Below are 19,410 nucleotides of genomic sequence, written 5' to 3' on the forward strand. Positions count from 1 at the left end.
CCACATATACATGCTGTACACATAACTTTCCACACCTGCACCCACGTAGGGTCATGTAAACAGGCATGTAACACCATAAACCAGTGTGTCAACACGCCCATTCCATGTTTACACTCACACACAAACACTCTTTCCTCTGATGCTAGTAATTATGACCAACAATTGCATTTGGAGAGAGTTTGGGATGTTAAGTAGTGGGGACTGGGTCACCCACACCCTCTCATCTGTTGTCTTCTGAGTTAGGGCTCTGTGCCTGATGAGGATCAGGGCTCAGGCAGCCTCCTGCTCCCCCTAAAAGGGTCAAGTTTCTGGGCCAGTTTGGAGGCACGGGCCTGAGAGGTGACTGCAGCCATCCCCTGACCTTGAGCCTTCTCTCCTTCCTGGGCCTGGCCAGGCCTGGCTGGAGTGATGAGAGGACCCAACTGGGAGCAGACCTCCTTCCAGAGATCTCTTGCCATTCAAGGCCCCACAGCTGCCCAGCCCAGGGTCTTGCAGTGGTTGGCATCCGGGGCAGCGACGTGGCAGCCCCACTGCCCGTGTGGGATAAGACACTTTGGCACAGGCCATGTTTGCAGGGAAAACACTTGCAACCACAAGCAAACCTGTCCCTCCCCACATCCCTTCCCAGGAGGCCCTGCATACCAGGGAGCCTATAAAGCAGCTTCCATACCTGCCCGGGGCAGTTGAGGGCTTGTCTGGGGATCTGGCAGTCCACCTGTCCCAGGAACTGCCTGAGGTAGGACTCAGGAGGGGCTGGCACTCTTCCAAGGAGGAACCTCAACTTCTCCATCTGTTCGATGGGCACACTACTTTCAGCCGCCCCCTGCAGAAGGGCCCATCCCTGCTCTTGCTGTGGGACTCTGGGGAGGTGCTCCCCACTGGGACTCGGTCCAGCTGAGCAGTGGCCCCTCATCCCCGCCTAGCTTCCTCTCCTTGAATTGGACACAGATCTGCCACTTGGCTGGGCTCGGGTTGGGAGGGGCAAGGGGTGGTGAAGAGGCCCACTTTCTGGACATTCCTTACTTGGCGCAGAACAAGATGGGGACAGGAGCCACCCCAGGTCCTCCCCTGGTTGGGTTTGGACAGCTGGACCCCAGAATGGGCTGTCACACTGGGCTGACTCCTGGCATCAGGTGACATAGCCCTGGGCCCCAGGGTGGTGGGCCTGGGCTTCTGTCTCCCCATCTGTGAGTCTCACCATCCTCCTCGGCATGGCTTGGGTCCCCATTTTCTGTGTGGCTGTAGGCAAGGCCATGTCTTCTCTGGGCCTAGGGGCCATTTCCAAATCAGATCCCTCGTGGTTCCTGACAAAGCAGGCTGGGGAAGGTGATTCTTCCAAAGCAGAGATGCAAACCTGTGCGTGGGGCCTGGGGTAGGGCTGGGATCACCATTCAGGGCTTTTGACCTCTGGCTGGGAGTGGGATCTGGACAAGCTCCCTGATGCTTGTCCCCACCCCAGCCTACAGATTTCTGGGGGGCAGCGACCAGGACAAGGACTGCCATGGCTCAGACATGCAGGCTGGGCCTGCTGCTGGTGCTGCTGTTGCCTGTGGTTGGCGCCTCCATGCCGAGCACCGTGGTCAGACTCAACAAGGCGATGCTGAGCTACGGTAAGAGAGGTGCCACTGTGCTGTCCCACGTGTGTCTGTCACGAGCATGTGCTAGTGAGTCCATGTCAGCATGTATGTACAATTCTAAGTGTGTGCATGTTCCCATGAACTCAAAAGCCCCCGAGGACCCGGATCTTACCTGTCACTGTGCCCCTGGGCCCCAAACCGTTTCTGACACAGTGCTTCTCAACAAATATTACGTGAATGCACGAGTGGGGCGTATGTCGTGCCCCATATGCAAGTGTGACCGCATGATTGTGCTCACGGGTCTGAGTGGGGTAGGCATGGGTCAGTTTGGCAACTTTTGCTTGTGTGTGTCTGTGTGTAAGTTTGAAAATTCATGGAGATGTATCCACATGTGTACTCGAGTGTCGGGTGGGTGCCTAACCATGGGCGTGTGTGCAAATGCCATGGTGCATGGAGGTGTGTGTGGCCATATGTGTGCATGGGGGTGTCTGTGTGTACATGTGTGCCGGGGAAGGCATGTCTAGCATGGCACTGGGGGAGCATTCTGGAGTTAGATCCCTGCTGGGCTCACAGTGAGAAGAACTATCCCCTCACCCAGCCCAAGCCAGGCCTCTGTCCTATGACCCCACTCCACCCCCTGGGGAAGGCACAGTGAGGACACCTAGGCCCAGGGAGGGACAAAAGCTGTCCCCCAGCTGCCCCGGGAGGCTTTCGAGGTCTTGAAGCTGGGTTAGGGGTGAGAAATCAGAAGCTGTTTCTCCTGAGGCCAGACTACAGCGTGAGGGACTCGGGACAGAGAGTAGAAAGTACGGTCAGTGGCCCAGGCCACGAAACAGTGAGGCAGTGGCTCAGGGAAGCAGCAGGGTCCCCTGGTGCTTACACAGCCTTTCAGCACCTTGTATCTGGGCAGATGGACAGGTGATGAAAGGGGTCAGTGATCCGTGTTACGGTGTGACTGGCACGCGGTCCCAGGCACGGATGCCTTCGGGCAGGGACACAAGGCCAGTGCCCTCCGCCGGCCACCTCCTCCCCACCTAGCCCATGTGAGCCTCCTTTGTCTGGAGAGCCTCCAGGTGCACCTGCCTGTGTTTGTTCTGGGCGGAAATCTGGCAGGAGGCCCATGCCCGAGGCACCTCTTCCCACGGCCAGGCTGGGTGGCTTCTTAACAGTGTCCTCCATCTCCTTCCGAAAGCCCTAGAGGGCAAGAATGCATTGTAGAGGCAGCCCAGAGGCCTGGTGTGAGCCTGGCTCAGCCACAGAGGGTCAGGCTGGAGAGCAGGGCACTGGGGACCTAGAGACCACTGCCTTTGTGCTTGGGTCTGGGGAAACCGAGGCCCAGAGAGGTCCAGGGACTGCCCCAGGTCCCACAGTGAGTCTGAGCGGAGTCCGGGCCTCTCAACCCTGCATTTGATGGTGCTCTCCTGCAGCACCACCCCTGTCTTTTAATTCCGCTCGCATTTAATCAGTACAGGTGTGTGAGGAAACCCAGGACCTGGGGCGCCAGGTGTTTTGGCCCCGGTCTGACTTCTCCTCGCCAGGTGTCCTCAGCTCTTGGTAAACTGGGCATAATACAGCACCTACGGCAGAGAGCTGTGAGGAACAGCCTGGCACAAAGGAGGCACATAGGATGGCAGCCACTGTTATCCCAAAACATGCACAGCAACGGGGAGAGCCAACATGAATTGTGTGCTGAGCCGTCACAAGGACCCTATAACGGGTGCCATTATCATCACTGCAAACTTACAGGCAAGGAAACGGAGGCACAGAGCAGCCACACAGACAGGAGCAGAGCTGAGATTTGCACCCAGAACCAGAGGGACTCCAGAGTTCTCAGCCCCCAGCCCCCAGACCTCCCCGCCCCTGTTTGATTGGGAGGCCCCTTTGTTGGGGCTCCAGAGGAGGTGGGACCCCATCAGAGTTTCGGAAAAGGGCCAAGGATGTTACTGTTTCTGGGGAGCGGCGTCGAACAAGCAGGATTTGGAGAGACAGAGAGAGGGGAAAGGCATGCCTTTCGGGCCTGGTGTGAGCAGTGACCCGAGGAGGCTCGTGGGGAGTCAGCTGGCCTCCATCTGCCCCGTGACAAGCCCTCCCCTTCCAGTCTCTGAGGCCTCTCTGCTCAGGCCCCGGGGCAGATGGCGGGTGGTGTGGTCTCCCTGGTGGCTCCGGAGAGCAGCCTAACCTCGCCCTGCTCTGGCCCCACAGTGTCTGAATCGGGGAAAGGCCCTCTCCAGCGGGCCATGCAGGTCACTGTCCCGCATTTCCTGGACCGGAGTGGAGAGGTACTCCGGCCCACCAGGTGAGTGCTCCCGTGCTCTCACCACTGGGAAGATCGCTCCAGCCCCCCAGTCTATAGGGAGTGCTTCCCTCACCAGGTGAGACACTCCCACCCATGAGGTGAGTGGTCACAGGAGGACTTAGGAGATGGGCCGGAGATGGACACAGGGGACTCGTGCCTCTGAATTGGTAGATGTCTGCCCCTAGGGGCCAAGACTGGGTCCCTAGGGCTGGCAGGACTCTTGGCTCCTTCCTCCAAAAGCTAGACCCTGAATTTAGGGCACAAGTCTGAGCCTACTTTACCTCCACACCCCCTTGTAGTGCATAGAGACTCAATGACAGCGACAGGGAGGGGCTGGGCCAGCTGACCCCATCCATGTGGGTGCACAGACTCACTCTTGCCAGACCTTTGGATTCCCGAGAGAAGTTATAAAATCTATCAACTTTTGAATGATGGCAACGAATTAAACATTTTAAAACTTTAAAACACTGGGGGGGTAAAAGAGCAGCTGGAGAGACCCCCCGTTTGAGGCCCCACGGCTGGTTGGTAATGGTGGAGAACTGGGCACGACATCAATACCCCAAATCAAGATTCCTAAATGATGTGCATTCTGGCCACACCACAGACAGCGCACTGCTATCTATAATAATAAAAGTGTAATATGCTAATTAGCTGGGATGAAGCCACGGCTGCAGCTGCAGCGGCTGCAAGGGAGGGATCCAGGCAGCCACCCGCAGCTGTGAGGGAGGATTGAGGCAGCCACGGCTGCGAAGGACTACTCTTGCTCTAATTTTGTGCATCGGGCCTCTAGTTTAGGTATAATGCTGAGGGTTGTTGTTTGTAGATGTGGGAACACATCCCAGGCGGTTGTCAAGTGAAAAGAAGCAGGTTCTAGGCCAGCCTGTGGCCTAAGGATGGAGGCATGTTACCCAAGTGCTAAGAGTGAGGGTTTTGAGGGTGGAGTTTTGATGTGACTTTTAAAATTTATACTATTTGTAGTGTCTGAATCACCTGCCCCTCACTGCTATGCAGGGAAAAAAATGACTTTCATTCAGAAAAAAAAAAAAGAGAAATTATAGGCTAGTTGAAAAGTGCTTAGCAATCAGAACAGACAGCTTTGAAGGGAGTGAGTTTTCCATTGTGGGAGGGCCCCAAGCCCAAGTTGTTGGCTAGAATGGTATAGGGGGTGTTTCTGCCTTCTGTGGATCTTGAAGTCTTTCTTTCCCCACCTTCCCAGCTTTCCAGACCTCAGTCAGACACTAACATCCCTCCATGACCTGAGAAATCATCTCACCCCATTCCCGTCTGGTGCTAGGGTGCTCTCTGCGTCTTTTTCTTACAACCTGGTTGCCCATGCATGGCTCGCAGGCCCCTAAGACGGAGAACTCACTGCCTATTCCTCATCCCATGTTCCTTTATAACGTCGACAGTGTGGCTATGGATCTGGCTCGTAGTACCCACCCAGAGTCGATTCCATGGTTTCATGGGAGCTGCCTTGTCACCTCCACTCCTCCCCCGCAGGGTCCAGATTCTGAATGTCCAGGTGCTCCGCCTTCAGCTGAAATTCGTTGATGGTGTTGGGGTACGCTTGTTCGCAGCAGCCAATTTTACTATCAAGGTCTTTCGGTGAGTGAGTCTCCTTGTTGCGGGGGGCAGGGAAGGAGGATTTTCAGGGATAATCAGAGTCATTTCACTTTTCCAGTCCTCAGTTTTCTCCTCTGTAAAATGGGATGAATCTTCGCAGCAAGACTATGAGGGTTGAAGCGAAGGGATTCATTGCTATCATGAAAATTACGGCCCCCTTTCACAGTGCAAGGCACATAGTAGGTGCTCAATAAACTTAACTATGAGAATTATTTCTGTGCATCAGAAATAATTTACTAGTAAGTTTCAAACTAGGAGCTGGGCTTTCAGAGAGATCTCTTATTTTAACTCCTCTGTCCTGATACTACCCTTTTATGAGGCTTACTGAGGGCCAGGCTGCAGGCAGGGTGTTTTCATATGACTACCTTATGGAAAACCCTGTGAGATCAGTACCCCCAATCTTATGCCCACTTTGAGGCTCAGCGTGGGGAATGACTGGCCCAGGGTCTTGTGGTGAGAGGGTACGGGGAGCCAGAGTTCATACCTACCCACCAGGTATAGGTGTGACCCTGAGTAATGTCTGTGACCCTGAGTGGAGTTTGGGGCACTCAGGGGGTCATTTGGTGCTGAGTGGGGGGCAGGCTTGGGCTGGGGTTTACAGGATCTCGCATTGGTCAGCGTGGGCTCTGCTGGGCGGTGCTGCTGGGGCTCAAGAATGGCATCTCCGTAGAGACCCAGAGCCCCTGGAGCTGATCCTGCCCATGGTACTGCTGGCGGATGCCCGTGTGGACCAGGGCTCCATCGGAACCCCCGTGGTCAGCCTCTCCTCCTGCTTCTCACTCTTCAACAAAGCCATCGTGTTAGACGGCAGTCACAGGTGGGTGCCTGGGCTGCGGTCATTCTTGAGCTTCCTGCTCAAGCCTTCATCCAATCGCCACAACGGGCCTAGAGATCTCCAGTATCACACCTGTTTCATGGCTGAGCACACTGAGCCTCAGAGAGGGGGAAGGACTTGCCCAAGGTCGCACAGTGAGTATGCAGCCCCCGCCGTGTCCCCTCCGCCTCCCAGCCCCGCACCATGTGACAATGCACACAAACATACTGTATTTGAAAGGATTCTGGGCTGATGCCTCTTTTAGGGGTTTCAGAGGCCTGCCCCTCCCTGCAGAGATGGGGAGCCTGAGGCTCAGGGGGACGGGCTCCTGCCAAGCTCTCCCTGTGTCAGGTGGCCCGCTCATGTCCTCATCGAAAGCTAGCAGCAGCTCCCGCCGCCAGAGCGCCTGCTGTGTGCTGGGTCCGGTCCAGGCCCTTTCTGTCTCACAGTAATCCCACCGGGAGCGTGCCAGCACTGCCCTCATTTTACAGAATGACTAACTGAGGCGCAGAGCGGTTAAGTGACTTGCCTCAGATCACACAGCTGGCAAATGGTGGAGTTCAACCCGCCACAGGCTGACTAACCTACTGCTGTGAATCCCCTGCATTACGGCGCCACCTTCCCACACGTGGGCAGGGCTCACTGAGGCCGGTGAGCTCTTCAGGAGGGACTTTTTCCCAGAGAAGAGCTGGGTATAAATTCATTCATGCTTGTGTCCCATGGGCATCATGTGGGACTCACATCCCTTCGCAGTCCTCGCGGGTGGTGGCTGTTCACAGAAATGGAAACCCCGAGGTTGATGGCATTAAAAGCACAGGTGCCATTCTCCCACCTCCCCCAGGGGCACTTGAGAGAGTTTGGGCGGCAGCTCAGAGCAACATTTTAGCAGGTTTCCTAGGAATCCCTGTGGAGACACATCAATTTAGACCGGTGGTCGGCAAACTCATTAGTCAACAGAGCCAAATATCAACAGTACAACGATTGAAATTTCTTTTGAGAGCCAAATTTTTTAAACTTAAACTATATAGGTAGGTACATTGTTATTAAGTTAATTAGGGTATTCCTAAGGCTTAGGATGAGCCACACTCAAGGGGCCAAAGAGCCGCATGTGGCTCGCGAGCCACAGTTTGCCGACCACGGACTTAGACCCACCTCTCATTGTTCAGAGGGGACGGGCCCAGAGCCAGGGAGGGACTTTCTGACAGAGACCTGGAGCCCAAGCAGGAAGCGCCCCGCTTCACTGGGCTCCGAGTGGCCACGGACATGGCGGGCCCAGCTTTCCCAGCGCTCTGTCTGTCTCCCCCAAGCGTAGCCTCATTTTCACGTCTCAAACCTTGAGCCACTTCCAAACCTTGAGACCAACGACCTCTTCTTTGAGGCTCAGTTTCCTCATCTGTGGGGGCAATTGTGCCAGCACTGTGTCCAGCCCATGGCAGGTGTGGAATGGGAATCACCGGCCCCCGACCGAGGGAGAGACTCCGCTCCCAGACTGTGGCTTTGCCAAAAGAGACAGCCCCAAGCGCACCGGCCCGGAGCTCAGGGGCCCTGTCCGTGTCTCTTCCTTAGCGCGCCCCCTGCGCTGCTGGTCCGGGTGCAGAAACACATCAGAGCCGTCCTGTACAACAAGGTAAACACTCCTGGCAGGTCTCTGGGGAAGGAAAGCATTGCTGTCCTCAGCAGGCGTGAATGCAGGGGCCTTGCAGGCAAGGGGGGGGTGCTGCAGGCACGGGGGGGGGGGGGGGATGCAGGCACACGGGGGATGCAGGCACAGGGGGGATGCAGGCACACGGGGGATGCAGGCACACGGGGGATGCAGGCACAGGGGGGATGCAGGCACAGGGGGATGCAGGCACAGGGGGGATGCAGGCACAGGGGGATGCAGGCACAGGGGGATGCAGGCACAGAGGGGATGCAGGCACAGGGGGATGCAGGCACAGGGGGGATGCAGGTACAGGGGGGATGCAGGCACAGGGGGGATGCAGGGACAGGGGGATGCAGGCACAGGGGGGATGCAGGCACAGGGGGGATGCAGGCACAGGGGGATGCAGACACAGGGGGGATTGCAGGCACAGGGGGGATGCAGGCACAGGGGGGAATGCAGGCACAGGGGCAATGCAGGCACGGGGGGATGCAGGCACGGGGGGATGCAGGCACAGGGGGGATGCAGGCACAGGGGGATGCAGACACAGGGGGGATGCAGGTACAGGGGGGATGCAGGCACAGGGGGGATGCAGGCACAGGGGGGATTGCAGGCACAGGGGGGATTGCAGACACAGGGGGGATGCAGGCACAGGAGGAATTGCAGGCACAGAGAGGATTGTGGTGGTTGCTGCTTTTTTTCTTATCGAAGGCCCTGAGAGGGCTCCCCGACTTTCCCCATGAGAGTAGGAAAGAGGCGTCCAGGGCAGTGATGGGGAAGCCCAAACAAGGGTGGTTTGAGGGTGGCAGGGGAAGGAGGCTCATTCTCTTGGGCCAGCCCCAATCTCATGCAAGAGGGTGGGATGGGGAGGGTGCTCTCAGGGCCATGTGGCCATGAAAATGAGAACGGACAAGGGCATGAGCCCTGGAGCCAGATGTGGCCTAGGTTTGAATTCCCCTTCCCCTCAGCTGCGATCCTTTGACAAGTTGCCTAACCTCCCTCTGCCCCCGATTCCACATCCGCAATGCAGAGAGGTGGGCTGGCTGTGGGGTTAGTGCAGTAACACCCATGGAGAAGTCGGGACAGTCTGGGCGGTGTGAGTGATGCTGCCACTGTTACTGTTTTAGCTCTTGTCATGAGTTGCCTGTGGCTGACGTGGGCCCACTGCTGACAGGAGCCGGTTCTCCATCTCTGCCCCTTCCTATCGCATCCCCACCTCCTTTCAGAGGCAGTAGAGACTAAAATAACCCACTGTGTGCCATCCCCCCATCTTGCAGATGAGAAAACTGAGGTTCGAGGGCTGAAGGAGGCACAGCCTGACCTAACCTCTCCTCTGCCTCCTGACCATGCCTGGCCAGCCTCACCAGCTCTAGCCTGGACCAGACAGTGACCACCCCGGCCTTGCAGTCTCTCCTCTGCCCCACATTCTATCACTGTGACCCCAGCTTACTACGCTTCTCTGGCTGCCCACTCTGCCCGGGAGAACACTGGTCTCCCTGGCCTGCCTCCACCAGGGGTAGCATCCTTCCACCAGTTGGTCCTCTATGCAGCAGGCTCCCTGCCTCAGTTGCCCAGGCCCTGCTCTGGCCACCTCTGCTGTCCTCTACAGTCCTGTTCTTTCCTCAATGCCCAGGGGCCCCAGCTTCCCCCCTGACTCCCCGGTGCTCACATGAGGTGCCCGAAGATGCCCACTGGTGGTGGAGGAAGGAAGGGATTCCAAGCCTTGGGGTCCAGTTTGGGGAGGCTTCCAGACTGGGACCCTAGATCCTCCCCACTTGTCTCCTCCAGCCCCGAGTGCCGCCCTAACCCAGGCTCCTCTGTCTTGTCGCAGCTGTGTCTGAGCGTCTCCAACCTCGTGCAGGGCCTCAATGTCCACCTGGGAACTTTAATTGGTAAGACCTGGGAGTCCAGGGGGAGACGGAGGGGGACACCTGAGACCCTCTGAGGCCCTTAACACCCATCAAGATCCCCCCTCTGGATCAGTAGACTGCTGGGAGGTCAATTGTAGGATGACTGAACAGTAATTATTATTATTATTATTACTATTATTAAATATATTTTTATTGATTTCATAGAGGAAGGGAGAGAGAAAGAGAGATAGAAACATTAATGATGTGAGAGAATCATTGGTCGGCGGCCTCCTGCACGCTACCCACAGGGGATCGAGCCCACAACCTGGGCACGTGCCCTGACTGGGAATTGAATTGTGACCTCCTGGTTCATAGGTCGATGCTCAACCACTGAGCCACGCTGGCCAGGCTGACTGAACAATTATTGATGGAATCTGGGAATCTCAAAAATTCTAGAATGTCTTTGAATGTTTAGTGCATGTATGCGTGTGTGTGTGTGTGTGCGTGTGTGTGCATGTGTGTGTGTGTGTGCATGTGTGTGTAGGGGAGTACATGCAATTTGCAATGGCCTCTTCCCCAGTCTGGAGAGTCAGAGACCCCTGTTCCCCTGGTTGTGCTCCCACATCTCCCACCTTCTTTGCTGGACTCTCTACCTCTCTCCCTTTCAGAGCTCAGGTCCTTATATTCCATTCCTCCTGGGGGTCCCACAGGCTCCTCCAACTCAGCAGGTGCTCAACAGAACTCGAGCTCTTCTGCTCCCAAGTGCCCCTCTCCTGTTCCCCCTCAGGGGCCACCACAGTCCAGAGTCACAGCTCCCTCTCCACTGCCCGTGGGGCTTGTCCCACCTCTGGTTTTCCCAGGGGTCCTCTTTACCAGGGAACACTAGGAGTTATTAGCGGAGACCCTGTCCTAGGCTCCCCCCGCAGGAACAGATCCTGAGATGAGGCTTTTCGTGTAAGTGGCTCACTGGGGGTGGTTCCAGGAGCACTGGTTGGGGAGGGGAGCAGGGAGACAGGGGAGGCCTGTTAATGAGCAGGCACTGCCCTTGGGGAGCTCCTGACACCGAGTAGCACACCTCTAACATCCTCCCGTGTATCTACCAACTCCCACCAGTCACTGGTCTCTTCCCCACCTCCCCACACCTCCCACTCCCTCAGACGGAGTCCCAGGGGCTGGTAGCCACAAAGCACAGTCCACTTAGAAAGGTGGCCACAGTTCGCCTGAAGCAAGGCTCCATCAGGACCTCATCTTACAATCTGAAACTAGAAGCTATGAGAGTAGGTCAGCCTCATTTTCTTTTTAGCAGTTTAAATGTTTATCAGCATTTAAGAACTATCCGGCAATGATCTGCCTGCCCGTCGCCACACAGATCAGAGAATGCATCCTTGCTGACAGGTTCTCGGTGAGCCCTGCGCATAAGCCAGGGCTTCCTCTGTCCACCCCTCGCCCCCCTGGCCCCCTGCCTCCTGCCCCAGCCTCTTTGGAAGCTGCTCCTATCTGAGGCACACTTTCTCCTCTCCCATGCCTTTGCCTGGGATTCTGGTGTTTCTCCCATGCTGCTGTCATTGACTGTGAGATCCAGAGCTGGTGACTATTGGCAGCTGCACTTGGCAATTGGTTTGCTTTGCCTTGGAGACAGGGGTTTGCATCTAACACAACCCTGGGGCCGGTACTGTGCCTTTTGAGTGCCTGTAGGAGGCAGTGTGATTAGGGGGAGAGAGTGTAGCTTCGGAGTTGGATGGACCTGGTATACAATCCTGCACACAACTGAGCTCACCGAACTGTGCGCGTGCGTACACATGTGTGTGTGTGTGTACGCACGCGTGTGCATGTGTGTGAGAAATGGGCTCCTAACCTGACAGGACTGTGGTGAGGACAGAATGAGAGAGTGTAAGACAGATGTCTGGACCTTGGTAAATGTGAACTCTCTTCTTTTCTGTGGCTCCTTCTGCCTTTGGCGGGGGTGTTTGTACCTCGTGCGACCTGTCTCTTTCCTTCTGATTTGGGGTCTTTAGTCTTCCATTGATTGGGAAAGCGGAAACAAACTGTTAGAGTTGTGTCTAAACTAAGAATCAACAGGTCGTGAGTGGCTGAATCGTGGGTGTGTGCACTTGGCAACTTCAGTTTGCTTGCTCAGGGGCCTTTTCCCACCGCGTTTGTTCCTTGGCCTGGGTCCGGCTAAACAAGGGAGCCAGGTGATTGAGTTTTCTGGATCGATGAGGCGAAGTGTGCCATCTGCTCTTCTTCATTCTGGTTTCATTCAGGCCTGAAGCCTGTGGGTCCCGAGTCCCAGATTCGCTACTTCATGGTCAGTAAGCCCATCATCACTAAGGACTACATTTCCTTGGATATCAACGTAAGTGCCTCCTTGTCATCCCAGAGCCGGAGGCTTGTTGCCTCTGGAGTCCTTGGTGTTCTGGAAGATTCCTAAAAGAGCAGGGGGGTTGAGGAGAGAAGGCCTGGAATGGCATTCCAGGTGTGCAGCAGGACACATGGCTTCCTGGGATGGGTGGCATCTCAGAGCCCAGGTTCTGTGATGGAGCCATCTCATCTCCCTGCTGATGCCCCGCTGCTTGTTCCTTCCCTCCCACCCCCATAGGCTGTTCTCTTCCTTCTGGGCAAGCCCATCGTCCTGCCTGTGGATGCCACCCCCTTTATGCTGCCAGAGCATGTGGGCACCAATGGTGCCATGGCAACCGTGGGCCTCTCCCAGGACCTGTTTGACTCTGCCCTCCTGCTGATGCAGAAGGCTGGTTCCCTCAACATGGACATCACAGGAGAGCTGGTGAGGGTCAACCTGCAGTCGGGGGCATGTGGGGTAGGTGTGTCCCTGTGGCCCAGTCTGGGGGGACCCCACAGAGGCCAAAGCATGGGTGAGTGAGGTGGCTGGAGCTTTGGGGCCAGAGAGAGGCTGGTAGAAGGTTTAAATGAGGGTTGAGGGGAGGCAAGACATGGCCTAGCTTGGGGAGCTGCCACCCTAAAAGCTGTCACGCGTGGGGGACTGATTTCAGAAGTCGGATGACAACCTGCTGAACACCTCTGTGCTGGGCCAGATCATCCCCGAGGTTAGTAACATTTCTGATCATTTTGGGGTCAAGACTCAGGATTGGGATGGGGGACTCTCTAGGCTGTGGGATCTCCACTGGCTCATATCTATCCCAAGTGGGGTTCAACGGCACCCCCTCCATCTCAGGCATGGCCCCTCCTGCTCAGACACCATGCTGTTTTCTCCTCTATGGAGAAATGCCCAAGCACGGTCTCTGCTTGTAATCTTCTTTCTGCTTCCATTTCCTTATCCATCTTTAAAACCAAGCTAGGGAATTACCTCCTGGAGGAGGACCAAACCCCTCGTCTTGTCCTGGAGGCTCTTTGAGCTCCCATGGCTTCCGAGCTTCCCTCCCGGCACAGATTGCACAGGCTATGCCTCTCTTTATGCTCATTGTCCCATCAGACGCGCATCCCTGAGGGCAGGGGCCTCGGATGGTCCCACCTCTGTGAACCACTAATGTACAAATGATGGCTTGATCAGCATCAGAGGAATGATGAGTGGAGAGCACAGCCAGCCTTTGCCGCCAGGTGGCCTCCTCCCTCTCTCCCCTCTGGTTCCCCAGGTGGCCCGTCAGTTCCCTGAGCCCATGCCTGTGGTGCTCAAGGTGCGGCTGGGTGGCACACCTGTGGCCACACTCCATACCAACAATGCTACCCTGCGGCTGCAGCCCTTAGTGGAGGTCCTGGCCTCGGCCTCCAACTCGGCTTTCCACTCCCTTTTCTCCCTCGATGTGGTGAGTGAGGTGGGCTGGGTGGGGCTGGCAGGGAGGGCGTTGATTGTCAGGGAGACCTCACTTCCTGCCCCAGTCTCCTCATTTGCTCTGCTCTATCCACACTGGTCTCCTTGTTATTCCTTCAATGTTCCAGAATATTTCTGCCTCAGGACCTTGGCACAGGCCATACCCTGTGCCTAGGACACTCTTCCCCTGGCTCTTGCTCTGGCTGGCTTCTCTTCTTTCAGGTTTCAGCCGAAATGCTGTAGCCTTCCTCTAGGTGGCCTTCCGGGACCACCCTGAGAAAGATGGTCCCTATCAGCCCTCTGCATGCCACCACGCTGCCTTCATGGCACCCACTGTTCTCTGAAGGGATTCCATCTGGTCGCTTTGGTTATTGTTCACCACTGGCCTGTGCCTCACAAACACCTGAATGAGTGGGGGCATGGGTGGGAGGTGGGGTCACTGGTGGCCAGCTGAAAGGTCTCACTTAGCCCTGTGCCCTTCGACCCTGCTCTCCCCACTCACCCAGGCAGTAAACCTTAGCCTCCAGCTCTCCGTGTCCAAGGTGAAGCTTCAGGGGATCACATCTGTGTTGGGGTAAGTGAGGCCTCCTGGGCCCAGCAACCTCAGTGTGTTCCTCCGTGCAGTGGGCTCACAACTACCCATCACGGAGCCTTGGATGTGGCAGTCATTGTACCGGGGTGGTGGGCACTAGGCCCCTTCCTTAACCCTCCTGCTTCCCTTTCAGGGAAGTCAAGCTCACTGTGGCCTCCTCCAATGTGGGCTTCATTGACGTAAGTATGGGGCCGGGGTCTCCAGAGTGGGGCAGGCCATGAGCCTGGGGAAGGGGTACATGTGTACGTGTGCTTGTGCACACATGCACCTGTGTGTGCAACCATAACCAGGCTTCCTCCTGGGGTGCTTGGCGACAGTGGTCAGTCAGAAGTCCACCCATCGACAGTCTTTCCCATGATGTCTGTCAGCTGGTCAGCCGGTCAGTCAGCCTTGGTTCTTCAGTGGGGTCAGTTAGTTGGCCTGCCTGTCACTCTGCCTGGTGGTCGATGACCTGTCAGCCCCAGAATCACTGAAGCCATGGGTAAACGGGACAAGCCAGCATCAGATGGTGTTGGCTGCTCCGTCAGTCACGTGACATGGCTGGGCCAGCAGCCATCATGCATCCCTTTGTCCGTTGGCCTGCAAGCCTATATGCTCCATCAGTCTATCTATTGGTTGGTCCATCTGTCAGTCAGCACCAACAGGGCAGCCAGTCACCTGTTGGTCACACCAGGAGCGAGTGTCCGTCAGTCAGGCGCTGGTCTCTCAGCCTCCTCTCAGGCTAGCGGTTCCTGGGTGCCTAGTGCTTAGAAGGCTGACCTGACCCTGGGGGTAGCTGGGCTCTGCTTGAAGCCAGGACAAGGGTGCCCTCCCCTCCTCCCTCCCCCTGTGCCTCTGCCATCTGTGTGTTCATCTGTGTGTTCATGTGTGGCCTGCCTGTCCATCTCTCCCGGACCCTTGCTGGGGTGGACCTACGGTCCCCCACTTCCCTGGCTCCGCGGCTGCAGACGGACCAAATACACGCACTCGTGGGCAACGTGTTTGAGAAGCCCCTGTTGGACCACCTCAATGGTGAGCCCTGCCCTCCCCTCCCGGTGGTCCCTTTAGACCCCTCCTGTCCACACCTACTCCAGGCTCCATCCGGCCCCTTTCCGTCTCCCAGGCTCAGAGGGTAAGAGGGTGGCCTCTGGAGTCCAGCTGCCTATGTGCACATCTTGGCTCAGCTGTTTAGCAGCTGTGTGATCTTAGCTACGACTTCCCTTTCTAAGACTCCATTTTCCCTTCTGTAAAGTGGGTATAAACACGAGGACTTCAGCACAGACCTGGTTCCAGGTAGTGCTCTGTCACTGCCTTCGGCTGAACTTGGTTTCTCTTTTCCTGCCTGTAGCTCTCTTGGGCATGGGGGTTGCCCTTCCCAACGTGGTCAACCTCCACTACGTCACTCCTGAGGTCTTTGTCCACAAGGTGAGAGGCTGTGGGTGTGACCAGAGGGGCCTCCTCAGCCTTTGGGGGGAGGCTGGGCTTCGAGACATGGGGATCACCTCTTTCCCTCTCTCCCTGCTAATGCAAACAGTGGGATCTCAAGGTCAGCCAGGCCTGGGGGTGCCCCCTGCTTCTGCCACGACCACCCCACGAATCCTTAGCTGCAATGAGATGGGAAATCCAGGATGTCAAGAGACACTGGTGGGAGGGTTTCCCCACCCTTTAGTCCTCATCAAATACCATACCAGGCCACAATCAGGGGCCTTCAACTGTCCCTTGATTCTGTGCGCTGGGTGGTTACAGCCCCTTTGGTGTCTGGGGAGGATGACAAAGGGGCTCCCTCTGGCTTTGTACATAAACCTCTGCAGGCTGGATGGGAGAAGGAACTCCGGAACCTTCTAAAATCACTTTCCTTGATCAGAAATTGTGGGCTCAGAGTGAAACTGAATGAAAACAGCTGCCTGGGTGAGATCCCACAGCTTCTTTCTGTTTCACCTGGGACATAAACGTTTAATATTCCTCCTAATTCACTCAGCAAGATATGCATAGGACAGAAAGCTTAGCCAAGGTCCCTCAATCCCAAAATCTGTACGCTATTCACCACCCTCCTCCCCAAGTGAGACCCACTGATGTCTTTCCTGAGAGGATATGCTTGCTGCTACGATCCCAAGGCACTTGTGTGATCCACCTCCCTAAGAAGGAGCACAGAGAGCCAGGGCTACTAGTGGGGATTTCCCCAAGGTTTCTCCAAGCAAGCATGGTCAGTGCTGACCCACAAATCCAGGCAGCTGGGTATATATATTGATTTCAGAGAGGAAGGAAGAGTGAGATAGAAATATCCACGATGAGAGAGAATCATGGATCGGTTGCCTCCTGCAAGTCCCCCACTGGGGATCAAGCCCACAACCCGGGCATGTGCCCCTGACCGGAATTGAACCTGGGACCCTTCAGTTCACAAGCTGACGCTCTATCCACTGAGCAAAACTGGCTAGGGCAAGGCAGCTGGGTCTTAGGTCAAAGGTCCCTAGACCAGTGCTGTTCGATAGAACTTTCTGCAAGGATGGAACTCTGCACTGTCCAACACAGTAGCCACTATCAGCCACTGGGTATATGTGACTCTTGGGCACTTGAAATATGGCCAGTACAACTGAGGAGCTAAATTTTACATTTTATTTAATTTTAATTAATTTAAATGTAATTACCCACATGTGGCTAATGGCTACCATATTGGACCACATAAGAGCTACAGATGGGTAGGAACTTGTTCTCTGCTGGGTACCTGACACAGGGCTTGGCTCACAGTAAAGCCTCAGTGAAGATTTGCTGAGTGAATGAATGAATGATCAGCAGTCCTGCAGGGCATTTCTGCAGTGCATGGTAGAGAGTAGAGGACCTATGGGGAGTGCCTGGCTCTGCTGGGAGACTTGGTTTGGGGAAGATACTCAATGGTCTGGACTCCCAATCATAAAGCAGTGATGGTGCTGACCATGTACGGACGCTTCAAGTGCAGGCCCCATGCTGAGGGCTCTGTCCGCGTGGTCTTGCAGCATCCTCCTAGCAGCATTTTTGAGGTGGGTGCTGTTAGTGACAGAGTAGAAAACTGAGCCCAGAGACACACAGCAAGAGTGACAGAGCGTGAACTCAGAGCCAGGCTGATGGGATAGCTGGGGGTCCTACAGGTCCCTGTGTGGCCTCTGACTTGGCTCATGGTTTTCTTTGCCGTGCAGGGCTATGTGGTGATATCCAGCGGACTCTTCTACCAGAACTGAGGCAGGACCACTGGGAGGGCCGAGTGGGCCAGCTGTTTGCCCTGGCGACGCTCTTGCCTCAAGCCACTTAGGAAACCGAGGCACAGCCACACTTAGTCCTCTCCAGCCAGCTGGATGGCCCGGGCGGGGTTGTTTAATCTTTGCTGCATGCCTGGGTTCCCCTCCTTCACTTCCTCCCATTTTGTCCCTCCCTACTCCTTTCTCCCCTCCCTCTTTCCTTACCTACCGGCTCCTTCCTCCTACCCCCTTCATTGTGGGGAGCAAATTGCTTCTCCAGGCTGTACAGACCTATCCCCTCTTGCATTAAACATCTTCCCTTGAGCTGCAACTTTCAGCCAAGCCCAGAGAACTCTTTGCGTAACCGGGGCCAGTTCTCTACATGCAGCCCCTGGGTCCTGTCTCTCCGTGGAAACCCCAAAACTGCTCGGGAGAGGAAGAAGATATGACCCCATCTCTATTGACCTCATCTGTGGACTTCATTACCTCCTTGCCCAGGGGAGCTCATATTTTGAATGAGGACCCGGAGAGCAACACAGATGACCTGGAAGTTTCGAATGCCACAGTGACACATTAAGCACTGGGCCTACCTGGTGACATGCCATGCCTTTTCCCCTCTACAGTGTGACACCCATCTTGCTGTTAGGACCTCATAAGAGCCCTGTGAGTCAGGCAGGCAGGACGCGGAGTCCCATTTCACAGATGCGGGAACGGAGGCCCAGTGAGGAAAGAAATGCACCCAGAGTCTCACCACTGGTGGCAGCTGATCCCGAGGACTCTTCAGTCTTTCTAGAATCCAGACATAAAATGTCCAGTTCTCTCTTCCATGCACCAGCACCCCCACCTGGAGTTTGTCCTTGAGTCACAAGCCTCAGGTGACAGGGAAGTCCCTGCCTTCTCATGTGGCTTCTCCATCTTTGGTTTACTCGGGTCATGAGAGAGTTTTTTTGTCTGAAGGAGGCAGGATCCACCGCCTGAGCCTGAGGCCTCACTGAGCATGTCTAAGTCCCTTTCCCTCTGAAAGCTCTTCAAAGTCAGTGGGTCACACATGATGGATGGCCCAGGGCAGACCGAGGGATGCAAACACTAGCAACCAAAGCCCTGTGATTTGCTCCCTAGCGACAAGCTAATCTCCTGATACAGGGCTCATGCTTTATGTATCCCTGGGGAGGAAAGGGTGTCCCAATTTCCACCATCAGAAAGTGAAATCTTTGGTACTGTGTGACACTAGCCTCTCCCCCTGTATGGGTTATAGGCTCACCCCTAAAGTCTCAGTGTGAGACAGGCTGGGGGCTTGGACCAGCCCAGAGTCTTGGTGGGGAGGAGGTGATGGGGCTGGGGCTGAAGGAGTGGAAAGGGGCGGACTGTAAAGTCCAACCTCATTATTTCGCTCAGGATTGCATGGCCTTTTTTCATTTGGTTGCTTGTTAATTAATTAATGAATCCTACTTTTATTGGGACTTAACATAGGCTCAGCCCAAGGCTGAGGTGGTTTGGAATATGGGAGACAAAAGTTTTAAGACACAGACTGTTAGGTCCACACTGAAAGGAGCCAAGAGATGTTGTGAGAGTTTAAGGAGTGAAAGGTGAGCGTGATGGGTGGTGCACGCGGGCAGGCTAAATAGCCATCTCAGTCAGTGATGAAAGAAAATTGAATTTATTTAAGGGAAAGGGATGAGGGATGGAATACCCAAAGAGAAGGGCTGCACAGCACTGAGCCAAGGGGACATTGGGTCCATGATGGCAGCACCCCGAAGCTGGAGTTTCATCCTTCTGTGCAGTCACTTGTGGGAAACTTGTGTCAGTGGGTTGGGGGCTGAGCTGGTGGGCTTGGAATGCGGGTGGAATGCAGGTGTGCAATCAGGTTCCTTCAAGGCAGTTTCCATGCCTTGTATGGCCTGACTCCTGGTGTCCAGGGAGTTTTCCCTGGTCCTTGTTCTCCTGTGGCGGGAAGCTTACGAATGGCCCTTAAGGACTGTATTGCCTACAGTCCTAACACAGACCCAGCCCATAAAGGTAGTAATGACCTATAAAAAGATCATGA

At 55.5% G+C, this 19,410-nt stretch overlaps 1 protein-coding gene across 3 annotated transcripts; it reads left to right on the forward strand.

Annotated features, from left to right (window-relative positions):
* Positions 1 to 710: 710 nt before the first annotated feature.
* On the forward strand, positions 711 to 17,685 carry BPIFB2 (BPI fold containing family B member 2). 3 transcript variants are annotated; one of them, XM_070421492.1, is made up of 16 exons: positions 711 to 736; positions 1,460 to 1,610; positions 3,780 to 3,873; positions 5,374 to 5,478; positions 6,167 to 6,313; positions 7,877 to 7,937; positions 9,781 to 9,841; positions 12,064 to 12,155; positions 12,399 to 12,584; positions 12,811 to 12,864; positions 13,411 to 13,581; positions 14,093 to 14,160; positions 14,312 to 14,357; positions 15,126 to 15,189; positions 15,506 to 15,582; positions 17,328 to 17,685. In XM_070421492.1, exons 2-16 carry the CDS (start codon positions 1,502 to 1,504, stop codon positions 17,367 to 17,369), a joined length of 1,377 nt encoding a protein of 458 aa, XP_070277593.1. In that variant the 5' UTR covers positions 711 to 736; positions 1,460 to 1,501; the 3' UTR covers positions 17,370 to 17,685. The 3 variants fall into 3 exon arrangements, with proteins under 3 accessions (XP_070277593.1, XP_070277594.1, XP_070277595.1); XM_070421493.1 differs by having other exon boundaries at positions 13,453 to 13,581; XM_070421494.1 differs by having other exon boundaries at positions 13,516 to 13,581.
* The last annotated feature ends 1,725 nt before the right edge of the window (positions 17,686 to 19,410 follow it).

Source organism: Myotis yumanensis, unplaced genomic scaffold (genome assembly GCF_028538775.1).
Source record: "Myotis yumanensis isolate MYYU_CA2020_CCGP unplaced genomic scaffold, mMyoYum1.0.hap1 SCAF_7, whole genome shotgun sequence".
NCBI lineage: Eukaryota > Metazoa > Chordata > Mammalia > Chiroptera > Vespertilionidae > Myotis > Myotis yumanensis.

Excerpts from the sequence above, each read along its gene's own strand:
- BPIFB2 (XM_070421492.1), top strand. The coding sequence starts at position 1,502 with ATGGCTCAGACATGCAGGCTGGGCCTGCTGCTGGTGCTGCTGTTGCCT. Across the intron at positions 6,314-7,876 it reads GTGTTAGACGGCAGTCACAG|CGCGCCCCCTGCGCTGCTGG; the intron begins GTGGGTGCCTGG and ends TCTCTTCCTTAG. Across the intron at positions 7,938-9,780 it reads GAGCCGTCCTGTACAACAAG|CTGTGTCTGAGCGTCTCCAA; the intron begins GTAAACACTCCT and ends GTCTTGTCGCAG.